The 25,072-nt window shown below is 40.7% G+C and overlaps 1 protein-coding gene across 7 annotated transcripts in view; it reads right to left on the reverse strand.

The window, feature by feature from the left end:
- The window catches only part of EBF1 (EBF transcription factor 1), a 385,753-nt gene that overhangs the window by 70,043 nt on the left and 290,638 nt on the right, over positions 1–25,072 (reverse strand). For all 7 annotated transcript variants that reach the window (XM_079771781.1, XM_079771780.1, XM_079771779.1 and 4 more), the window contains exon 10: positions 12,830–12,956. In XM_079771781.1, the coding sequence (XP_079627907.1) occupies positions 12,830–12,956 (127 nt within the window). The remainder of the gene's footprint in view (positions 1–12,829; positions 12,957–25,072) is intronic.

Below are 25,072 nucleotides of genomic sequence, written 5' to 3' on the forward strand. Positions count from 1 at the left end.
TAACTTAAGACTTAGGATGAAATTTCCAGGGAAAGCATAATGCATAGATTCAGTAAGATCAGCATCTCAAACAATCTAGAAGAGAATATGAAGAGATTAAAAATGGCTCCGGTTCTGAGTTTTTTTTAAAAAAAAAAATGCTATGGCTATAAAGTATAAAGCCTAAAAGCAGAAAAAGTTATCTGGTTGACCCTTGAACAACGTGGTTGCTGGGAGTGCCAATTCCCCGCACACCCTAAATCTGAGTGTAACTTAATTGGGCGCTCCACGTATGTGGATTCCCAACCATGGATCTTGGACCCTTGAACAGCATGAGTTTGAACTGCATACGTCTACTTATACCAGGAATCCCCATATAAGTGAATCCTCAAAACTCAAAACTGTGTTGTTGCAGGGCCAACTGCACTTGTAAATACTGTAAATTATGTAATGATTTTAAATGTGTAACTAAAATAATATGTAAAATATAAAAGTAGGCATTTAACGCTTTGCACTCGCTTGCTTTTTTCTCGATTCCTTTATTCTATTTGGGGATTTAATTTTTTAAATACCCCAGATTTTACAAAGCGCGGCAGTAGAATAAAAAACTGGAGTTTCTTTTCATACAAACTTATTTATTTGGGTTTTTTTATATTTCAAATTATTGATACATTCAAAGAGTAATTTTAATCTCGACATCCGAGTGCAAAAGGTTAATAATTCAGTAATCTCTATAAATATTTATATGGTTACCGTGGCCTTAAAACATAAAAACTTTTCTTTAGGAAAATGGAGAGCACCTTATATGCAAGATCATGCATAGCCTATGCTGGCATATATGATGTGAAAAGTTCTATGAGAGGAAAGATGTGGCTATCCAATGATCGGTGAATGAGTAAGTAAATTATGATGCAGCCATAAGATGGACTATTATATACCTACTAAAATGTATTTAGGAAGAATCTGAACTAACAGATGAAATGTTTATTTTATCATTTAAATTGCAAAACAGGATGCAAACTTACATAAACATACTGTGATTCACTCTGATAAAAGGACATGAGAGCACACAAAGAAAAATATTTAAAGAAGTACTAAAAATATTAACAGTGATTTTCTCACAGGGTGAAATAATGGATCTGTTCACACTTTTCTGTTTTTAACATTTTCTACACAAATATGCATTATGTTCACAAGGATAGGATTTGGTAAAAAAATATGTAGCCCCTGTTCTGTCAGACCTGACGTGTCCTAGAAATACCCACACTCTACCATCACCAACATTCTAATTTGAGGGAGTCACCTAATTCCAAAAATTGAATGAGCTAAAGTAGCATCCCAAGAGGTTTACCACAGTGTGGACTCCTGTCTCCTTCAGCCAGTGTCCAAATCCTGGCTCTTCCACTTACTAACTACGTAACTGTGAAGGAGTCATTCACCTTTCTAAGTTTTCTTGTCTTTAGATGATGCCAACATAACGCAATAATAAAGCCCACAGTACAAAAATTCTCAGGGGAAACATGTTTTACATCTCAGTGGTGCAAAGAGGAAGAAGATTGAGAGGAGACAGTGTAAATAAAAAGTGTGAAATAGGAGGAAACACAGGATAAAAGTCAGGGAAGACGGTTGAAAGGCCACTGGAGTGGAAAACCAGTCGACAAAGGAGAGAAGAAAGGAGTTCAGAATGCTAATGGGACGTGCTCATCTCCTGGGGAGGGTGGTTCAGGGAGTATCCTAAATTTACCTGCCCACTGTTGAATTTTGGACTTGATTAAGTTGCATATACATTAAGCATAGTAGATGAGTTCCCATTTTTGTTACGCAAAGTACAGTACTGCTTCATGGAGCAGGGGAGCAATTTATGGAAGTCATTGACCCTCCAGAGGTGGTTCAGGATGAAAACAAATGGCTCCATGCTGTAGGTGCATGAAGTTAGGAGCTGGTCCCAACCTCTGAGACGTCAGCCCTCAGATCTACCGAGGCTCACTCAGTTGGGGATGGCTGATGAATTCTGACCAATGTGGCCACCAAGAACGTGAGTAAAGGATTAATGACCCTGTGTTGTAAATTCCCAGGAATAAAAAGAGACAAGAACCCAAATTCAAGGTATTTATGCTTTAACAAGAAAATAAGGATATATCTCATTATATATGCTGAGATGTAAAATGATTATTCAAGACCAAAATTGTTTTAAATTCATAATGTCCTGGTGCTTATGATACATTATTAAGTGGAAGAACACAAAACAAATTAATATTATGTAATAAATCACCCTATTTTAGTAATGAGGTAGATATATGCATAGAAAAAAGACAAGATATGTGCCATTAAAATATGTAATATTTATTGCGTGTTTATGTTTAAAGAATTGGTAGAAATGTGGGCACTTTTACTATTTCAATTATTTTCTATTGATGCTTTCTAATTTATCTGAAATCAGGTTGGACTATTTTGCCATAAAGAAAGAAAAGCGAGTTGTAATACTCTAGTGGGCGCCACATCACTTAGTTAACAATGAACAGAAAGACCAGCATCCATACCTCTACAAACATGGACAAGTAAGACAGAAAACAATCCTCCATCAAACATTTGGAATAAATCTCAGGAAAGGAGAAAAAAAAAAAGAAATTTAGTTTAGGCTCCCTCCCCCACCCCCACCTGCCATCCCTAGGATCTTAGAGAAAGTTTCAACATATATAATTTAAAAACTGAAGGGTTAATTTATCATGATACTGGGTAAAAAAAATAAAAACAAAAGCTTTGAAAACCCCCAAATAGTTTATTGGCTTAGAAAACCAAATCATGTTATATCATGCTAAAGAGATTAGAGGTTCGAGACTTTATAGTATTGCATTACGTTGGCAAGAATACATACAAAGCTCAGTTTCTACCTTTATTGTTAATAGCTTTCTAATCCCTGACCAGAAATTTATAGTTTAGAAATAGCAACATATCTTAAAGATTAAAGTCATGTGACAAATAGTTCATGTCCCTTAATAACCAAATCACATGTCTTAGACTGGGGAAGCTTATCTGCCTTTCCTTCTATACGGTTTCATTGGTAGGAAATACTTTATATCCCTATTACATGAATGATGAATGAGACTGTTGGTTATGGTCTGTTATTTGCTTGGCTGTAGTCAATATGTTTTCTTTGGACAGGGATTTCTGTGATTTATCTCTCTCCCGGCCTTATCACTTATTAACTCCGGGTAGACAGGAAAAAGCCAAGGTTGTATATAAGGCCTAGTGGCCATTTAGACCTCTAATGTCAGTGAAAATATCCCTTTTAATGATCCTGTTACACTAGCTACTCAAGTCCTGATTACACTCCACTCCAAATAGGAAATAAAGGTCATATTTCTTGGAAAGTATGTACATAAAATATGCAAAATAATGTGCCTCCTTCAGACCAGCCTTATTCTTTGCAGGAACAGCTTTTATTTTATAGATGTCACAGTACAATGGGTACTTTTAGTGATTCTTGTTGCTGTTGTACCCATTGTGGCACCAACAGTGTTTAACTTTACAAATGCCAGGGCGTTCAGGGTCACCCATCGTATTGGCATGCATCAGATCAGAAGCAATCATATCTTGTGAAAAAAGAACTCCCTTCAGCAGAGAAGAGGCTTGGGACCTACCCTTTGAATCACAAAAGCACAGAGAATAAACATTCCCTCTGCCTTGAATTCTTTTCTTTGTGTGTAAATGGCTCATTTGGAGTAATATTCAAGACATGTGGACAGGAGCAGCCTGTTAATTTTTCTTTCTTCCTGGGTCTCTTCCAATTAGGACACCACTAAGGCAGAACTGCTTGCTAGTCAAGTGTTCATTACACAGCCTTCATTCAGCTGAATCCCAAATGAAAATGATCTGATAGAAAAGAAAACAATTCTTGCCTTCTTTTCCCCCAATTCTCCCTATGTGCTTAGTTATGTCTTTACAACAATTAACATATGTGTTAAAACATGTTCATGCCCATTCTTTCATTGATATAAGACCCTTGGGACACCCAGAGGAGGAATGTCCCCACCGCCTATTAAGCAGAGGAAGCCAAAACTCTGGTAGCCTAAGCTTGCTGTCTTCCTTACCTCCTCATCCAACCCATCTCCATGTCCTATGCATTTTTCCTCTTAAATACCTCCTGAATCCTCTCACTTTATGCCATCTTTAGCCATTATCACCCAAATTAAAGTCACCAAGTCCCTTTCCCAGACAACTGCAATGGCCTCCCAACAGATCTACCAACATCCATTCTGGTTTCCTGTGCTCCATCCAGCCAGTTTTTTCTCCCCCACGTGAAAATAGGGTCATGTCCACCTGTCATTTATGACACTTCAAGGACTGCCCACTGCTCTTAAGATGACAACTTAACTCCTCCCCATGGCTTACAAAGCTTTGTATTGGCTTGTCCCCAACTACTTCTCCAGGCTTCTCACTTGCTATTCTCTCTTTTGATGTTTCAGCTTCCCTGGAATTTTTACAGCCTTCCAAGATGCCATATTTACTGCCATTCAGTGCTTCCTTACATGCTCCTCTCTGCTAGAATACTTATTCTCTTTTCCCAACCCTACCCTTCCTACCCAATCCTTTTCTGATGGCCAGGTTAACTCTTAGTCATCCTTCAAACTGGAGCTCATGCATCTTTACCTGAAAGAAAATCCCTCACTGATCATTTGGGATTCCTTTGTTATATGCTTGTCTGAAACTCTTTTCCTATTTTTCTGGGCACTCACCAGGTTTGAAATAGCAAACTTATGAATGTCCGTGTTCCCTCATAGACTATAAGATCAATGAAAACAGGGATTATGTCTGGTTTTGCTTGATACAGTTCTAGAAAATTGCCTAGAACTGGTTTAAAACATTGCCTAGAATAGAACAGGCAATCCACAAATATTTGTGAGAAGTAACAGAAGAAAGTAGTAAAACAGAATTAGAACCCAGGTCTTTTGACTCCTACTCTAATGCCTAGAAAGAAACAATTTCTTTAATCACATGAAAGTTGGGACATATATAATACCAATAAAAATGTGCTCTAATTACCAAATCTTTAGATTTTCAAAAAAATATATTTCTTTGTCCGCTTCCTTCTTTTTTAGTTTCTTTAAGGGAGCTCTGTCTCATGCACTGTCAGGAGTGTATTTACATTGACCTATCTTTTCCTTAGATGCAGGTGCTGTTTAAATATCCTCATTTTGGAAAACATAAACAAATGGAAGAATATACCATGTTCATGGAATGATAGAATCAACATCATTAAAATGTTCATAGTACCCAAAGCAATCTACAGTTTCAATGCAATCCCCATTAAAATACCAATAGCATATACTTCAAAACCTAGAACAAACTCTCCAAAATTTCATCTGTATTTAAAAAAAGGACCCTGAATAGCTGCAGTAATCTTAAGAAAGAAGGACAAAGTTGGAGGGATCACAATACCAGATATCAAGCTATACTACAAAGCCACTGTTCTCAAAACTGCCTGGTACTGGCACAAGAACAGACATATAGACCAATGGAACAGAACAGAGAACCCAGAGGTCGACCCAAGCCATTATGCTCAATTAATATTTGACAAAGGAGTCAAGAGCATACAATGGAGGCAAGACAATCTCTTCAATAAATGGTGTTGGGAAAATTAAACAGATACATGCAAAAAATGAAGCTAGACCACCAACTTACACCATACACAAAAATAAACTCTAAATGGATGAAAGACTTAAATGTAAGACGAGAAATCATAAAAATCTTAGAATAAGCCATGGGCAGAAAGATAGCATACATTTGCCATAGCAATATCTTTGCTGATACAGCTCCTAGGGCAATGGAAACTAAGGAGAAAATAAACAAATGGGACTACATCAAAATAAAAATCTCCTGCACAGCAAAAGAAACCATCAACAAAACAACAAGAAAGCCCACTGCATGGGAGAACGTATTTGCCAATGTTGTCTCCAATAAGGGTTTAATCTCCAAAATTTATATGGAACTCATACAACTTAACAAAAGGAAGATAAACAACCCAATCAAAAAATGGGCAAAGGACCTAAATAGACACTTTTCAAAAGAGTACATACAGAAAGCCAAGAGACATATGAAAACATGCTCAAAGTCACTAATCATCAGAGAGATGCAAATCTAAATGGACAATGAGGTACCATCTCACACCTGTCAGAATGGCTATCAACAACAAATCAACAAAGGACAAGTGCTGGAGAGGATTCGGAGAAAGGGAACCTTCTTACACTACTGGTGGGAATGCAGACTAATGCAGCCACTGTGGAAAACAGTATGACATTTCCTCAAAAAATTAAAAATGGAACTTCCATTTGACCCAGTAATCCCACTTCTGGGAATATATCCCAAGAAAACAGAAACACCAATCAGAAATGAAACCCCTATGTTCATAGCAGCACAATTTACAATATGCAAAATAAAGCTAAGATTTGGAAACAGCCTAAGTGCCCATCAGTAGATGAGTGGATTAGAAAACTGTGGTACATCTACACAATGGAATACTACACTGCTGTAAAAAAGAAGGAATTCTTACATGCTATCATTTGTGATAGCATGGATGGAACTGGAGAGCATTATGCTAAGTGAAATAAGACAGTTAGAGAAAGATAAATATCACATGATCTCACTCATTTGTGGAATATAATGAACAACATAAACTGATGAGCAAAAATAGAACCAGAGTCAGAGAAGCATCGAACAGACTGTCTAACCTATGAGGGAAGACAGAGCGGGGAAGGGTTTGAGGGGTAAGAGATCAACCAAAGGACTTGTATGCATGCGTATGAGCATAACCAATAGACACAGACTGGGGGTGGGGGTGGCCAGGGAGAGGTCAAGGGGGGGAAAAGGAGACTTATGTAATACTTTAAACAATAAAGAATTTTTTAAAAGTCATTTCTACTGATTAAAAAAATGAAGAGTATTTATAATACAGAGCCATCTATCTTTAACAGCAACCCCATATACTGGGTTCTCTACATGAAAAACTTTGAGTGAAAAGGATGGATTCTTAATTAACAGCACTTATTTACATTGCGTGTCATCCAGAGCACACAAACCAATGAGGACTCATTGATCCTGGGCAATATGTCAATCAATTACTAAAGGACCCCTACTGCTAGTAAGATACTGAGTCAAGGTGTTTCAACATAGTGTGCCAAATAGAATACGATTGGGGCAGGGTAGCTAGCTCTTTCTTCATGCAGTTTGTGGACTTTTTGTGATGTTTCTACATAAGGACAGCACAAGAGAGCAAAGGGATAAGGAAGTGAATGAGGAATAAGTGGTCTCAGCACATGTCACAATAGAGATCCAAGGACATAGACTTCCAGTGGATCGAGATGAGCCACACAGAACATCAAGTCACCTAGTCCACTTGGCTCATTTTACAATGAAGAACCTGGAGTCTGGAGCATGTCAGCCACCACTTGTCCCCTGTCTCAGAGCCAGTTAGCAGTAGAGCTGGAGCTGGGACACAGGCCTCCTTGTTCTCAGCCCAGTGCTCTGTCCACTACACCTCAATGGCCAGAGAACACTTCAGGGGGGGAAACAGTATGAACTGGATCTTACAGGGGAATTACCATGTCCCAAGTTGCTTGAGGTAGAGGGAGGAACCTGGTTTGAGTGGAGCTGAGAAAGCACTGGGCCCAGAGCACAGTGACCTGTGAACCCCAAGCCTCAAGGTCTTGGCTACTTCTTAACATATAGTGAGCAAATAGGGAAGGTTTCTCAGCAGAGTAATGTTAGAAAAGTGGCTTTTTGGAGGCTTAACCTGGCAATGAACTAGTGTACAAAGACGCTAAAGAACATGAGATTCATTGGGTGCAACTCTCCACTTCTCACCTAAAATTGATGCCTGTATATCCCCAGCCTTCACTTGTGGATGAGGTTTCCAAGAACTAAAAACAGAGCTTTCTGGATTGAAACCTCTTAAACCTGGAGGTGAAGCTGATTATAACTTAAACACCTTTGAAGGAGCCTGGGAATCGACTATATCCATGTTGCTGTGACCTCCAGAGGAGGGGTAGGAGTTTAGGGGTAGGAAACAAGAGAACAGGTGTGTATTGTTCCTGAAAAACCAACACCAGAAAACTTGACAAATCAGGGCTGCCTTATATAACATGTCTTACTTGAGGCCATTCCTGAGAAAATAGTTGGTCTACCAAAATTCTTGTATTCACATTTGTAAATCTTTTTCTTGTTACCTTATTTATAGTTTGCTCTTTTTGTTTGTGGTTGATTGGCATTACTTGTTTCTTTAATTGCCTGATGCCTACAGTTTTGTTACTAAAATTCCTAAAGGACATTCCTTAGACCTCTAGGGAAATGCTGGAGAAGATAGACAATACATTTACACCATTGTAGGGACTCGACAAGGAATGAATGAATAATAATGATGGTCATCAGTCATTAAAGCAAACGCCCAATATCTGGCTAGGTTCTCATGCTAGCTCATGCTAGGTATTTTACATACATTTCCCTTATACTAAAAAACCCCAGTAAAGTATGATTCCCTTGTAAAGATGAGGTGATTATGGTGCAGGGCCATCAATGTCCCCAAAATAACCTCTCTAGTAAGCGGTCAAGTTTGAGAGCTGGATCTACACCTATGATCTCTTGAATCCAAGAATCAATCACTATGTTGTACCATATCCTTAGTAGTAAAGAAAGAAAGAATGGGGGGCAGAAAATGAAAAGGGGGAAAAGAGGGAGGGGGAAGAGGGAGAACACAAGAGGAATGGAGAGAAAAAAGAAAAAACTTGACAGACACTCGAACATGTCATTGAGTTTCACAGCAGATTCAGCAACAATACAATGGCCCTTCTATATGCAGTTATTTTGGGCATGAGTTACAAACAGGAAACATTTCCAGGAAGAATTTTTTTTCAAAGTTAATTATGAGACTAATATATAGGGATTTGGTTCAGTCCTTCCACAGGGACAGGAAGTTTGGTGAACAATGTTAAGAATGGGAGAACCTGGAGGTTGAAATAGTCTGAGTGATCTAACCAATCATCTGAGTGGTTAGATGATTATCCTTGGAGCTTTCTCCAACACTGGGGGGAGCAGGCAGTATACAGTTCTTCGTGCACACCTAAGCCAGTGGAACATTGTCCTGGTGGCCCATTTGTCCAGCTACATTTTCCCTAAAGGTAGCAGCCTCTCCAATGGAGAAATAACTGGAGTGAAGTAAAAACTGCCTTTGGATTTGGCCACTTCTTAACAGGAAAACCAATTCTAAGAACTTTGAAGAAGCAGCTAAAGGCTCCTAAGAATCTTTTGTCAGCTCCAAAGATTACTTAAAGTTTAGCCAGAGAGATTACAATCCTACAAGATCCAAGTCTCTTAGAGATGTCACAATTGCAGGAAAACAAGCTGGGAGAATAACAAAGGCGCTGGGAAGACCCCCTTCCATGGCACTGGGGGTTTATGGGAGGTTTGTTTCCTCTTGGACCGACTGACCAGAAACCCGATTAGAGGGAGGGCTTTGAAAACAGTCCTGTGGTTGGAAAGGGTGTTTGCTTCCTTCTATTAGAAAACATTGAGCATTTAAAGTCAGCCTTGCCCTGGATTTCCGTAAGAATAACTGGCCGCAACAAATAAGACCAGGGAAGTGCTGTTGAGCTTCTCTGGTCTAATAAAGTTGGGATTCACTCTGCCCTGCACTCTGATTGGGCAACCACAGGAGACCTGCACATCTGGCAGCTAAGCACCCCTCACATGTCCCTGGGCTGAAGAACGGCGGATGGAGGGTGCGCTCACAGTCCTTACAAGTGGAGCCAGCTTGCAGGCAATCTGTGTTTAGTCAAATCCTTCCCTCCCTCCTCAAAAAGTCTGCCTCTATTTGCATAGATTAGGCCATGCTGCTCCTCTCTCTCTCTCTCTCTCTCTCTCTCTCTCTCTCTCTCTCTCTCTCTCGATTATGGATTTTCATCTACACACCCAAACCCTCTCATACACACTCAGAAAACAGCAACTGTGCCTCAGTTTGGGTTGTTATTTTTAAGTCTTAGGATATTTCTTTTTTTTATTTTTTAAGGAAAAAATTCCAAGTGACATTCCATTAAGAAACAGGAGGGCTGTCTCACCATGCAGAAAACCAACGCTCACATCTTGAAACACTGTGGATGTTCAAGAAAATGAAGTGTGAGCTTCTGTGGGTGGAGGGAAGAGGAGGGCTAACATTTGCAATGACCTGTGCTCTCATATAATGAACAGAGGAGGGGTTTTCCCACCCTCCTCTATGCCTTCACTAGTGAGCGGTGACAAGCAGAGAGGTAAACTGAGATAGTCACAGGAACTGGGAACACTACCATGAACAAGTGACCCTGGGTACAGGCATTTCATGCTAATGATCAAGAGGCCCATGTATAGCTCACCCTTTAACAGAGATGCCCTTTTGTTAGAAAGGACATAATGTCACCGTGACTGTGAACAGCCAACTACATCAGTGGGGAAGTTTTCATGCCAATTTCTTCAATTTTTTTCTTTTTGCCACACGGGGAGAGGTTAGACTCTCTTCTAGAATGCTGATAAAACGAAGTCTTCTTGTCTATTGCCCACAGTCTGAGGCCAGCAGAAGTATTTTTCATACTTTACATTTCTTGCACATTTACAAGTGTGCACACACCCCCAGGATTTCTCCCTCTTATCCTGAACTACTTTGCTAGGCCTGCAAATATGCCACTTTTACCTTTGATCTTAATTCCCCTATGATACGGGTTTTCCAAGATGTGATTTCTTAAATTGATGGCAATTTTTTTAAATGGTTAAAAAAATTCCAAATAATGATGGGTCCCTAGCTATTTTCTTTTGAGAAGTTAAGTAATTTAATGGGGATGATTAAAAAAAAACAACAAAAAAACTTTATGGCCAGGTGGCTCAAGGGGATATTCTGTTGAACACTGATTAAAAATAATTTCTTCTAAATGAGACCTGACCACAAAATGGAACCATTAATGGGCAGGGATGTTGTCACCAAGGCGGAATCATGCCTGATTGCCTCTCGTACCTCCCACCGCACGACATTTTCTTCTTCTTTTTCTTCTCCTTTTCTTGTTCTTAATAGCAGAGTAAATAAGCAGCCAGCGAGGCCTAAATGTTTTCGGCCAAAAGCAGAGTCCAAACTCCTCAGAGAAAACATTTGGCCTCTGTGGTTTTGTAATATGTTCCAGAACACCGAGTTCAGCGAGGAACATTGTGAAAAACTCCCACCCATCGGAATGATGGTGGGGAATGTTACAGTATCAGAAGTTGCAATTGGTCCTTTTCCTGCAGGCCCATAATGAGGCTTGTAAAAAAAAAAAAAAGTAGTGCTATGTGGAAGTTCTCATGGGAAAAATGAATGGCAAGAAATCCTAGCTTTAAAAGAAACAGCTAATCTGCTAGTTTGATTGTTCTTCAAAACTTACGCTGAACCAATGAGCCTAATTAAAAACACTTGGCCTACTTCTATAAAGCATCGTCGCTTTCTCTATGCTTCGTTTGTATACACCACAAAACTCCAGATAGACTATTATTTTTTCAAGTGCTCACTAACAAAGTGCTGACTTTGTTGGGATGGCTGAGCTAATTTCTTGAACTCAGTGTGAAACCTTAGCTAAACAAAATTGTGGTAATTTTCCTTAATTTGTAAAAGTGATTGGAGTGCAAACAAAATTTTCCTCTTGGGTCAATCCTATAATTTTCAATTAACTAAAACTAATTGTCAAGCAGGCACCAAACCTGCATTTTGTTTAAAGGGCTGGGAGGCATTTCCAAGGGTCAGGATGCATTAATTGTCTTTATAATTTTGAGGGGCGGGGGTTGGGGAAGAAAGAGAAAGAGAGAGAGACAGACACTAAGAAGCATGGTTGATTTTGTTCCTGGTATTTAAATACAAAAGGTAAGATGCTCTGAGGTAAAGTGTCACCGCAAAATAAAATGTGTCTATTGAGTTGTACGGTTATAATTAGGATGTGTTAACAGAGCTATCCCTTCACCGCACTGGTCCTTTATTGAATGAAGACGGAAACATGGGACCACTTCCTGGAGACAGCTATGCAGGGATGACTACTACGAAGCAGCGGGTACACGAGTCCCATTGTGGTCCTTGGACCAGCAGCAGTAGCCACACCCAGGAGCTTGTCTCGGGTCCCCCACCCAGAGCTACTGAATCAAAATCTGAATTGGAACCAGATCCCTGCGTTTCCAGTTTGCACAGCACAATCCGAAGATCTCTTAAAGTGCACAGTGGGCACTCAGACCATGCACGCGGTGTATTTCCATAGGGAACCTGCCTGCTTCTTTCCACCGGTGGGAGGGAACTCACCTCCCACCTGTAATCCTAGCTTCTTACCACGAGGCAGATCCACATGCCAACCGCAGCTTACAGGGAAACAAAGCACCAACCCAGAAGTAAATGTGCAAACTACCAACTGTCTACAGTACAAAAGCTATGCCCAGATTGGAAGAAAGTCGCACTGTTCTTTAAAGCACATCCATACTCCATAAAGCAAACCAACCCCAGCACGGATGGCGTATCATCCAGAGAGACTCAGGATTGCCTAGGGCCCTTTCCCCTTCCCTTATTTCTCATTCTGCTTCTTGAGAAATCCAACCCATTATTTTGACGGATCCTGTCATTCAACATGGCCATCCAGATGAATTCATAATGATAATAATAATAATAGCAGCAACTCATTTGGTCATGCATATGGTAAAATAGAGAAAGAAAACAGGTCTTAACAGAAACTAGAGTTCAAAAAAAAAATACACACTTATACAAACAAGATCAAGTGAAAGACTCACGAGGCCAAGGCAGCCCCGTGCTCACCCCTGCAGTGGCTCTTACCTGTGTAAATGAACCTTCCCGGAGTCCCTTTGCAGAACTGTTTGGATTTGTAGGACAGTGTGACTTCTACAACGCCAGGGATGTGCCGAGGAGGGGTCTGCACGCGGATGGCATGGGGAGTGATCAACTAGGGGAGACATTTGGAAGGAAAAAAAAAATGTCATTGCAATATGAAAAGGACTCATTTTTGCAACTCTGCTATCAGCTCTCAATAAACAAAGCTTTAAAACACATAATGAACCTGTCAGTGTTTAAATACAATCTCGAAGGAGCCTGTATAAAAGACACGGACAACAATATTTACAAGTGCTCAGAGCACAGCCATAACAAGTTTATCGGAGTTTTCCTACACGGCAGGCACTCTGCTTCCTGGTTTGCAGAGTGAACCTGGCCTAATGAAATGATTTATCTACACCAGGATATCCTTTGGAAAATCTCTGTTTAAAGCAGACACCCCACTCAGAGCTGGGCTCTGTCGTGTCTCTCCACAAGTCGGTGGGCCTGGTATTTGAACTGAGCCCTTAAACATGTGGAAAGCACAGAGGTAGGAAATCACTGGGCCGAGGCACTCTGATTAGCTGCAGAACACACTATGAAATGCCCCTAAAGACCATTTGGTGCATTAACTACCAGAGGCACAATCAAAGGGCTTTAACCTGCCTCCCTGGAATAGTTTATGAATCTGGCAGAACTAAGGACTGTCCATAAAAGGGAAATGGAAGGTTGGGGAGGGGCCTGCAGAATGATCACTGGTCCATTATACAATGCCACGTGCACAACGAGAAAGCTCGTTTCTGAACCCTGTTGGCAATCAGATTACACCACGAAGCAGAATTTATTTTTTATTACTCTTTATCTTTGTTTATATAACTGAAATTTTATTAGTGGCCATAAAACTGGCATTATCTGGGTCTTTGAAAAATCCAGCCCTGGTATTTGACGGGTTGACCTCTGATAGTGCTGGATTCTATATATTCTCTCTCTGTGGTGTCTGCCATTGCCCACTACTTGACTTCTCTCACATTCATTTAGCTCAAATATTTGTGGAACTGAGTCAGTCTACTATGGGTTAGTACTTCAGTTTGTACCAATGTATGTGTGTGCTGTCCTTATGGGTATAACTTAGAAAGGGCTTTTGTTTTCATGTGTAAGCCACGCCCAAGCCAAATGTTTGCCCCGAGAATCACAGGTAACACCATGAGAATCAAGGTGACACCCACAAATACCAGCCAGTGGGTCCTGCCTGAGTCCACTGTCCTAACACAGAGTCCTGGAGAAAAGAATGGGGGAAAGTGGATATTGCTAAAATCCACAGTAACTTCTGTCTAACACTCTTTCTGGAAAAAATAAAGAAAAGGCTATCGGCACAAAAATCATAAAATGATTAGAAAGGCTTATCTCCTTCCACAGAAGGTGTGGAGCTTTAGCTTAGTTGCTGGAGTCACACAAGATACTTCAGTAAAACCCCTGGATGCTGAGTCCATTGCCATGGCCCAGTGTTTTGGAGGGCTAAGGGTTTACCCGGAAAAGGTACAAAACAATATTGACTTCAAGTTTCATTCTTTTCATATTGAAATTCTTCCCAAATGCACTTTATGTTTTATAAAATAAGCAAAGTATGTATCACTTAATTCAGCCTTGAGAAATCAAGGTCTTCTTTTGGAATACCCCTTATTATATCTTGCTGTGATATAGAAAAGCCCTAAGTGACTTCTGAGGTTATAAGAGGCTGTTTCCCCCATACCAAATGGTACCAGGTAGCTTTGATTTTAAAATTAGCTCTATTTTATTCAGTCTCTTTGTCTGTTTCCTCTTGGTATCCTTTGTACCTTCTAATATGCTGTTCTTATTTATAAGCATTGGAATCAGGTAATCAAGTTTATTATTATACAGAGAATCTGAGAAAGAAAGAGGCTCTAAAGAGCAGTAAGAGATGCTCTTCCAAAATCAAGTGCACATTTAATCTCAGTTGTTCAGGTAGTGTCTTTGCAGTGTTGGGAATTAATACTCGTTGAGGGTCCTAGGAGGCATCTATTGCATTCCTGCGAATTTTACATGTAAACATTAATGTGGCCAGAGCAATGGCTTTTATTATTATCCCTTTTATTTTTCAGATTTGGAAACAGAATCTTAAAATGGTTAAGTTGCTTATATAAGATCATCCTCATTAGGGCAAAAAGTGACAATGATGTAGTTCAAAAACCACAGTGACAAATACTATCTACCATAGAGAAGAAATTGTCCATATGAAAACTTTTAAAAAGCAGTAACAAACTCAAATTTTTCAGATCCAAAGACTGTGTGTGTTTTTATCCTTATGCTATATCCATTTTTCAATTGCTTCCCAATCCTTGGCCGTGTTTTTGATGGTTAAAGTCGCCCTATTGTTATATTCCAAATAGGTGGTATGCTTCTATTTTTAAGAATTACTTAGGATGTAGAGTAATGTTAATTCACAATAATACTTAGGAGGACTTTCAGCCAGTTAGAAAATCCTTCACCTCTCCTCCCTTTATTCAGGGAAGTCTTTTTAAAGATGGAAAGATTAGTAAATAGATGAGTGAAGATGTCTTTTTTAAGTATAGGGACTTATATTACCTACTAGAGGCCTGATGCATGAAATTCATACAAGAGGCTCAGCACCAGCTGCTGCGGCGGCTGCCTCTGCCTCAGCCCCCGCCCACCGCCTGCCTGCCTCTGCTTCAGCCCCCACCTGCTGCAGCTTCATCCGGAAGGTCATGCGGAAAGACATCCGGAAGGACATCCGGTCTAATTAGCATATTACACTTTTATTATTATAGATGTGCTGCTACACTGAGGAATAAAATTTATGGGCTTTTTTTAATTGATTAGATATGACAGTGATTAAACTACTAATTTGAGAGTAGGGTGCTGGCATAAAGTGTCAGGCTCAGAGAACTGAACCACATTTTCACATATAATTTCATTTTCAGTTCTAGTCAACTGCCCCAACTAAAGCAGAGATTTCTTCTAGAAATCACTAAGCTTCACAAGTGAGGCAAAATATGAATCATCATTAGAAAATGAATTCACTGGTGTTTTTCTTTCTGTGGATGTTAGTCTGGGAACAGTCTCTGGCGTTGACACATGATATTGATGGCTTACAGAGGAAAAATATTTTATCTGACTTCTATCCATTTGAAAGCATAGGCTTATTTACTAATAACTCCAAAAATCATAGAATTTATTTCTCAAAGGAATGCTAGTAATCATTTAAAACTAACACTCTCATTGTAACACGTAAGGACACAAACGTTCAACAAAGTCCAGTGGCTTCAAAAATTGACCCAACAACATCTTAGGGGAAGGACGGGGTCTGGATCTGGAAGTCTAGACCCAAAGATATCTCTCTCTCTCTCTCTCTCTCTCTCTCTCTCTCTCACTCACACACACACACACACACACACACACACACACACACATTCCGTGATAAATTTCCTACATCGTTCCAACCTGGTTGAACTAAGGTAGTCACTCTCCGCAACAGACAGAGGAAGGGTTCGAGTAAGTCTAAATTTTCCAAACTTCCATCATTAAAATACCACTTTCTCAGTTTTGCCATATCTGCACGTCATCTATACAATTATGTACTTAAAAAATTGATTACCTTTTTGTTTAAAAATATTTTTTAAAAGGAAACTTTCTATCACTACTGTAACTAAAAAACTGGTATCCCCTGCCAAAATAAGGAGGTATTCTAGATGGTAATCTTAAAGTTAATTCGATGTTGTTAAGTTCTAGCTGAATCATGTTGACAACCTGAAGGAGTTTACTGAAAATAGAAATTAGTGTTAGGTGTGACAGACTTATTTGCCCCAACTGAGACTTCCTCTATTAACATAAACCCAAAGGATTCAATGAGAAACAAACGGAGAATGGCTTTCTCACCATGTGATTCAGTTCTACTTAACGTCTGTGTCAAATCCAAAATTGTCTCCTGTACTGTCTGGGACACATGATCCATACTTTGGGAAATATTGTTCTAAGTGATTAGAGAACAGATTCACTCTCTTAACTCAACTTCCTTAAATTACAAATCAAATGAGTTGCGCTAAAAATAAATATTCTCTTGAAACTCTGTAGCATCTGACACTACTTTCTCCCATCTTGGAAGTCTCCACTGTGACACTAATTATAAGATATACGACTTGCAGGGTGTCTAATGGTTACCGAAGCACTTGCGCAGCCACTATCTCTGAAACCCGTCCTTGTGGGATATGTATTCCAGATGAGAAATCTGATGGCTGGGCAAATTAACCAAAATTATTTAAAACACCAGAAAGGAAACCAATCTCTTATGCCTGCAAATAAGTGTTTTCCAGACCGCATCTCTTATTCATAGGCTCGTGTGTGCCTCATTTTCAAACTTTTCCTTCCTGCCAACTTCTTAATTGGAGAACTGTCACAAGTTTTGTTCTATATTCTCCGGTTTTTACTTGCCTAACATTTCTTGAGTTCACACATTGACTCAACCACCTCAGCTAAACTCACCTCTAAATCTCCACCTGTAGCTTTTGACCTCTTTGGCTAGGCACCAAACCCTGATTAGCAACAGCAACAGAATCTCCCCAAACATGTCTAATTGCCACCTCAATTTCAACGTGACCCGAGCTAAATTTATCATCTTACTACCTATCAATGTATTTCTTGCCTCTGTGTTCACTTTCACACTTAAGGAATGCTATCCTTTGAAACACCCAAAATAGAAAACTTGAGATCATATTTATTTCTCCTCCCTTCAGTTTTCCTTTTAGTCATGTTGATTCCCTCCTCCACCCTCCCCTCCCCTCCACATCCCCGCCACACACACATCTGAACACCACTGGCTCTGCCTCTTCACTTACTCCTATTCAGTTTATTACCATTTCTCACTCAGACTATTTTCTAAATATTCTCCCTCTATTTCTACTTTCTCCTCCAGAATTAGCTTCTTCAAGTACAACCTTATCGTGCCATTCCCTGACTCAAACTCTCAGCTGCCTCAACTGCCCCATTTACAAATTCCAAACTCCTTGGAATAATATGCGGAGTGCTCCTAGGCCTGACGTCCATCTCCCTTTCTAGTCATACTTCCCATTTTGCCTTTAGACATTCTGGAGAGTATGGCATGTGGATACATAAAAATGTCAATCCTTGACTGACATCTTTGTTTTGTCCATGCTATTCCTTGCCTAAACATCCCCCTACTAATCAAAGTATCAAGAGAGGTACCACTAGATGGTACAGTTATGGGTCATTTAATTTTCCCCTACATACCTCTCTGAGTTCACTAACTCCTCGGCAATAAGAATTCATTAACATTGTAATCAGAAGACATCATTTTAAAGTGTTCCATTACAATGAAAGAAACACACGTGGTCTCTGCAAGGCCCCAGGAGAGGCTGCCAACATGTGAAGGCAACCCTGGCTGAGCTCCTTGTCTGAGCATTTTCTTCTCTAGACTCAGAGCACAAGAGCAGAAGTGTCTGTGGGGCTGGGCCAGGTGAGGCACGTCGCTATGACCTCTGGGTGCAAAGTGAAGCTACTGTGGCTGTGAGGGAGATGGAACATGTGAGAGGGGGTGGTGGATAGCGCCTGTCCTCCACAGAAGTGCAAGAAACAGGAGAGAGGAACTTTTCTCTTTTCTATGAATGCACAGAAGATTGTGTGTGTGTGTGTGTGTGTGTGTGTGTGTGTGTGTGTGTGTGTGTGTGTGTGTGGAGGGGGTGCATGGAGGTGGATGCAAAACTCCAAAAGAGACAGTCTGCAAAGTCTGGCGACCCAGAGAGAAGCGTGGGAGAGGAGAAAAGCCTCTTGCAGAAGTATGACCTGCATGGAGGTAAATGGGAGTGCCTAGCATTTTTAAATACCTGTTAATGAAAACATGAAGAATTCTGGGGGAAAGGGCAATTGGGAACTACTTCCTGCTCTGGGAGCCAGTGGCATGTAGTATCTATATCCCTCTAGCACACACTGAATGGGCGGCCGTGATGACCTCCACTGTGACTTCTGCAGCAATGGCCTTTTGCTGTCTTCTAATTATGTGCCAAGCACTGTGTGAAGCTGCTTCAGTGACTACTGTCCTCTAGTATGAGGGGCAGGTATGGGCATTAGCTAATGAGTTTCAGGCGAGTTCAGAAATATGATCAGGGAACCAATCAGAAGTGGCAAACCTGCCTGACTGATAACCGACCATACTTATATGATCCAGGCTGTCCCTCCCGCTCCTGTCTGTTGCTTTTCCATAATTGCTGGTGTCTGTGCTTTTTACCCTAGCTCCACCCCTGAGAGGACAGGCTGGGTCCTCAGCTTCTCCTACATCTTCAAAGGTTCTGTCTGGGAACATAGTAGGTCCTCAAAAAAACGCTTCTCATGGGTGAGAGGCTAGCTGAGAATGAGTTCTTAGCAAAACAAAAGAGCCATTCCAAGATAAGCCTTTATGCATGTTTTCCAACCAGTGGGTCTATATGAAATAAATGCAAATTGAAGTTCCAAGCCACAAAGCCAAAAGAATAACTGGGATTACTAGAAAGCACACCAGTGATTTTTCATTACTGGCCTTAGGATTTAATATTTTAGCCTTAATCACTTTCAACACTAAAAGTTATTTTTTCAAAAAGTCCAAAACAAGCAAAGACTTAAAGAGAAGAGGTAAAATGAAGGAAAAGTTTCTTCTCTGGGAAAATGGTTAACACTAATGACTAGAAAAAGCCTAAAGTGGACCCTGGTAGGGTGGTTTTTAGGTATTACCCATCCAAGGGCCTGGGTTCTAAGGTACGCTGGCCCACTCACCCACTGTCACCCTCGGTGCCTCAGTTTACTCATCTCATTACTGCCCCAGCCTATCTGCGCTGTGGGAATCTATAATAATAAAAGTGTAATATGATAATTAGACTGGACGTCCTTCCGGAAGAAGCCAGGGCTGCGAAGGAAGCCCGGGTCCCGGGTGCCAGAGGAAAGCTGGTACCAGCAGATGGGGGAAGGAAGGCCTACTCTTGCACGAATTTCGTGCATCGGGCCTCTAGTACTTACAATAATGTGAAAGATGCTTTGTGTTTGGGAAGAGCTCTTTGGGGACCCTAAAGCACTTTCCAGATTAATTTTTTAATTTATGTATTAATAATTCTCACAGCATTCTCCCTCCTCCTCAATTAGGATAATAATATCCATCTCTTTTGAGATAGGCAGGGGGTGCTGAGTGCTGGACATGAAGCAGACACTTAAATAAGGAAACCATAACATACAAGCATAATTAAAGCTTCAGAACCAAATCATCCAAGGATTTTTAAAGAGACAACACAGTGGTAGTGAGCGAACAAGAAAACTGATTTTCCCTCCACTCTGGAACATTCATCTTTCTGTAGTTAAAGATGGCATTTTTTTAAAATATTATCTTCGGGAGTTCCTGAAGGAAGCTGAAATATGAAAAGGATATATTTGTGGCAACTGTCCTGGCTGAACCTCCGTATTATATCTCTGTTTCCCCCGAAGTGGATATGACATAAATCAGGGGATGCCAGCTCTTCTGAGGCCCTCCGTGTATTCTGGTTTGCTCCCTAATCAGACTTCTCTGGGTTTCAAAACACAGATTTTTTTGTTCCCAAGAACTGCCTGTCTCAAAGGCAGTCTATGATTTCTCAGGGAACGTGAGAGAACGCCAGTGGAGGCAGTTACTGTTTCACAAACATTCTGGTTTCCCTTTGTCCTTTCAACAGCATAAATTTAAACCAATGTTTAGCAAAATATGTTGGGTTCCATGAATTCCCAGAGATAAACTCTATGGATGAATGTCAGAGGAGACTTTTGAACGACAAGTTTCAGGAACTGAATTACTAGTACATGGGGAATTTGAAAGCTAGCTTTTGAATAGTTAGCAATATTTCTTAAAACTGTCTGAAATCCCTCTCATATAGACACAGATACAGAGTACAGAGTACAGAGGTGTAGATATATTTTCCTTATTGTCTGTTTCCCACGACTAGGATATAAGCTCATTATGATATAAACTTTGTCTTGATTTCACTATGATGTTTCCAGTTTTACTAGTACCTGGAACTAGTAGACACTCAATAAACACAGAGTGGGGCAAAAGTAGGTTTGCAGTTGTGAGTACGTGAAGCACAGAGTTTATTCTTGTGTTATTATTTATTAACTAGTGGCCCGGTGCATGAAATTCATGCACGGGGGGGGGGGGGGGGGGGAGTGTCCCTCAGCCCGGCTTGAACCCTCTCCAATATGGGACCCCTCGAGGGATGTCCAACTGCCGGTTTAGGCCCGATCCCACAGGGACATCCCTCTTGCAATCTGGGACCGCTGGCTCTTAACTGCTCACCTGCCTGCCTGCCCTATCGCCCCTAACCACTCTGCCTGCCGACCTGCTTGCCCCCCAACTGCCCCCCGCTCCCGCTGGCCTGATCGCCCCCAATTCCCCTCCCCTACCAGCCTCATGGCCCCCAACTGCCCTCCCTGGCCGGTCTCCCAGATGGTCTCCCGGTCTAATTAGCATATTACCCTTTTAGTATAGATCATATTTTCCATACAAACAACTGTAAACCTCCTTTTGCCTCACCCTGTACTTGAATGCTGAATGAATAAATTCTGTGATGCCATTAACCACCCCTAATAATTAGGATAAAGATTCAATGAAGTCCCTTATCAACCTACAAAAAAGAAACAATCAATACCACCCCATTCAAAAATCTTGTTACTAAAGAAAAAAAAATCATTTTTATTTCGTCTCCACAAACTTCCTGGCAGCCTCAATAAGCATTTGCAAAAACATACCACCCAATTCTTCTCACCAAAAAAAACTACCCAGGTCCCTAAGTCAATGCAGTTAACTGTACAAAACAAAACAGCAACAAGATCATCTTTCAAAATAACAGCTTTTGGAGGCGGGGAAGGAGGGAAGCTAAACGGAATACATTATGCTTCAACTACCCTTGGTTTTGTGGGTTGATTTATTTATTTATTTTTTTGGTAATTTATTTTTTAAATAAACTTTCTCCAGCTCTCTTCCCAGGATGTAAATCTTGAGCCAATTGGGCCCATTAAAGACTGGAACCCATCCTGACCATCTGGGAGTTGGAGAAGCGCTGGTGAGTTCCTGAGGTCCGCAGTATTCCAGGAGGAGGGACTGGGCCCGGCCACGCCAGGCCCTGTGGTTTGAAACAGCACAATGAGCTCTTTCTCAAGGCTTGTTTTTCTAAGTTCAGTCAAGAAGGGACATCATTCCTTAATCGGGCCTGGCTTAGGGTCCTGGGCTCCTGCTTGTTTGTTTGGAAATTAAAATATAAAAGAAAGAAAAAACAAAGCCGGATACATTTATGGAAGAGGCTGAATGTTTTTTAACAATGTTGGCGGTTTGTGGGCCGAATCTTTGCCTATGGAATTAGGAAAGAAAACTCTAAGAACCAAAAGGCTGACAGATGGGGAAGCAGGGAATTAATTCACCTTTCAGCAAGACTTGTAGGGTCTTTCAAAGCTCTAAGAAAAGGACATCAAAATACTAAACAGAGACTCATTCTAACTTGTTTTGTGTGTGTGGTTTAGTTCATATTTGCATACTGCATACATTATACTTGCATATATATTCAGTAATTCCTCGATTAACACGTCCCTTCAGGAAGTGAGCGGCACAGGAAACCAAAGCCAAACCCCTCTGAATACTGTGCCATCCCAACTGCTCTCGCTGGGAGCCATACAGGGACGCATCACACACGTCACAGTTAGAGAGAACACAGTGATGACTCAGGGCCACTGTCATTGTGAGCTCTCATCAACGTGCTCCACAGTAATCAAGTTCTTTATCTGTTTTTTAGGTTGCTCCATTTCTGCCCTTGACACTAAGCTGTCACTTCTGCTGTCCCCGAACCTGCTTCTAACCATCCGCCTCTAGCTCGTTCCTTTGCTATGAGCTGGGGGAAAAGAGAACATAGTTTGTTAAAAATTACTGTTCTGGTTACCCTAAAGTCTTTTATTTTATGTGTTTACTTTTTTTGCTGATTTCTGATGTCATGCTGAATTTGGGAAGTTTAAGGTCATTGTCACACTCTTCTCTGGATAAATGAGGTTTCACTACATTCTTATTAAATGGTAAGAGGTGGCTCTGGAGTCAGATGGATTTGGGTTCAAGTTGAGGCTTTGCAAATTACCAGCTGTGGCCCTTGGAAAGTCACTCAACCCCTACCTCTCTAACCCTCAGTTTCACTATCTGGGAAGGGAGGGGGGGATAGGGAAAAGGGGCCAGCTATGTAATTAGTGTTATTATAAGGATTAATTGATATAATGGCTGTAATGAGTTAGGAGAAGGTCTCACTGGCATCGATCACTACAAAGTGTTAGTTTTATTAATACTTAATCCTCACCATACCAACAGATTTACACGGAGTTATTTATGTGCAGCCTTATCGTACAACAAATATATCTAAATATAAACTACCTAACCACAAATGCATTTACAAAAACTAAACTGCAATCTGTCTGTCTGGTACTGATACTTCAGGGCATCATTGAGTACAACAGTTGCTAATGAGAAGCATTTGTGTGAATTAATTAATTGATTAATATCATTCAACAATGTTTCATATAAATTTGTATAAATTAATGTCTTTGATGTGCAAGGCTCTGTGCTAGACACTGTAGGAGACGAAGCTGAATGTAGCATGGACCCTGCCTCTGAAGGTGAGAACAGCCCCTTAAATAACATTAAAGATATAAAGGTATAAGGAACCTTATATGGCCATATAGGAATTCAGAAAGAAGAGAAAATAATACCAGCTGCTGTGAGGGAAGACTTCACAGTCAAAAGTGATACTTTATTGAATCTTAAAGAAAAGAAGATTGGGCACAGAAAGGAGGGAAAAGCATTGTGGAAGGAGAAATGGCATAAGTAAGAGAAGCACGCAGAGGTGAAAACTCACTATGGGTAAAAGGAGCAGCCAACACCTAAATGTGCCTGGAGCGTAAGTTAAGATGCCTCGTGGGCCAGGATGTTGAAAAGAAAGGGTAGAGCCTTGAGGGGAGTGCTGGAATCCCAAACCAAGGAGCTTTAAGAAAAAGGAAGTCAGTAAGGTTAGTTCCGACCACCAGGAGCCAGTCCAGCAATTAGCACTGAGCACATATCTATATATATAAAAGCCTAAGTGACCGTCAGGACCGAACCACCAGAACAACTGGTCGACCAGTCGCTATGACATGCACTGACCACCAGGAGGCAGATGCTCAATGCAGGAACTGCCCCCTGGTGGTCAGTGCACTCCCACAGTGGGAGCACTGCTCACCCAGAAGCCAGGCTCATGGCTGGCACTACTAGGTGGCAGCAGCATTTGGCACAGCAGGGCAGGGATGAGCAGCAGTGGAGCTGTACCCGGCCCCAGCTGGGGCTCCTCCCTGGCCGCCTGCCACTTCAGCACTGCTACATCCCTCAGGGGGTGGTGTCAGACTGCCGGGCCTGCATGGATCAGGCTGAAACCGGCATCCCCAGAGGGGTCCCAGCTTGCAAGAGAGCACAGGCCAGGCTGAGGGACCCCACCCTTGCACAAATCCATGCACCGGGCCTCTAGTATGAAATAAACACAACACTATACCGGTAACTATTCTCTTCACAGGAGTTACATGACTGCAGTCAGGTATAAACTCTGTCTTTGATTCCTGTTCAAATTAGAACCCATTACACTTCCATGGCTTCCATTCTCAAGGTATAGGCACATGAGTGAACCTCCTGAATGTGCCGTAAACTACGAGCTGAAAATGTCATCTTAAAGTCGTTTTTAAATCTCCCATAATTATGAATGTAGAGGATAAATTTCAAGCACCTTAGCCATTAAAAATAAAAATATAGACTAAAGCATTTTTAGGAATAAGGTGAGCATGGTTGTAACTGTATCCATATTAAAAAGGCCATTAGACTATTTTTAATCTGTTTTTTAATATGCTGGCTCATTCTGAAATGATTTCCCATAAAAATAAGTTGGGCTTGAAAGGTGTTTTTCAAAGTCATATTCCAAATTCATTGCAACTGATTCAGACTGCTCCTTTTAGTCTTTAAAAATAAAGTTTATAATTTTTCATTAAGAATCTTCCACTTAGTAGGTAATCAGTAAGTATAGATTCAATATAGACTTAGCTACTTACATATTTAGGAAAAAGTAGGTGACAATGAATTATTGTAAACCCGTGCCTTTAATCAACTTTGAATTAAACTTACATGTGTAAGCCTCAATGTAGGTAAAATAAATGACA

This window comes from Cnephaeus nilssonii (assembly GCF_951640355.1).
Source record: "Cnephaeus nilssonii genome assembly, chromosome: 5".
In the NCBI taxonomy this organism is placed as follows: Eukaryota; Metazoa; Chordata; class Mammalia; order Chiroptera; family Vespertilionidae; genus Cnephaeus; species Cnephaeus nilssonii.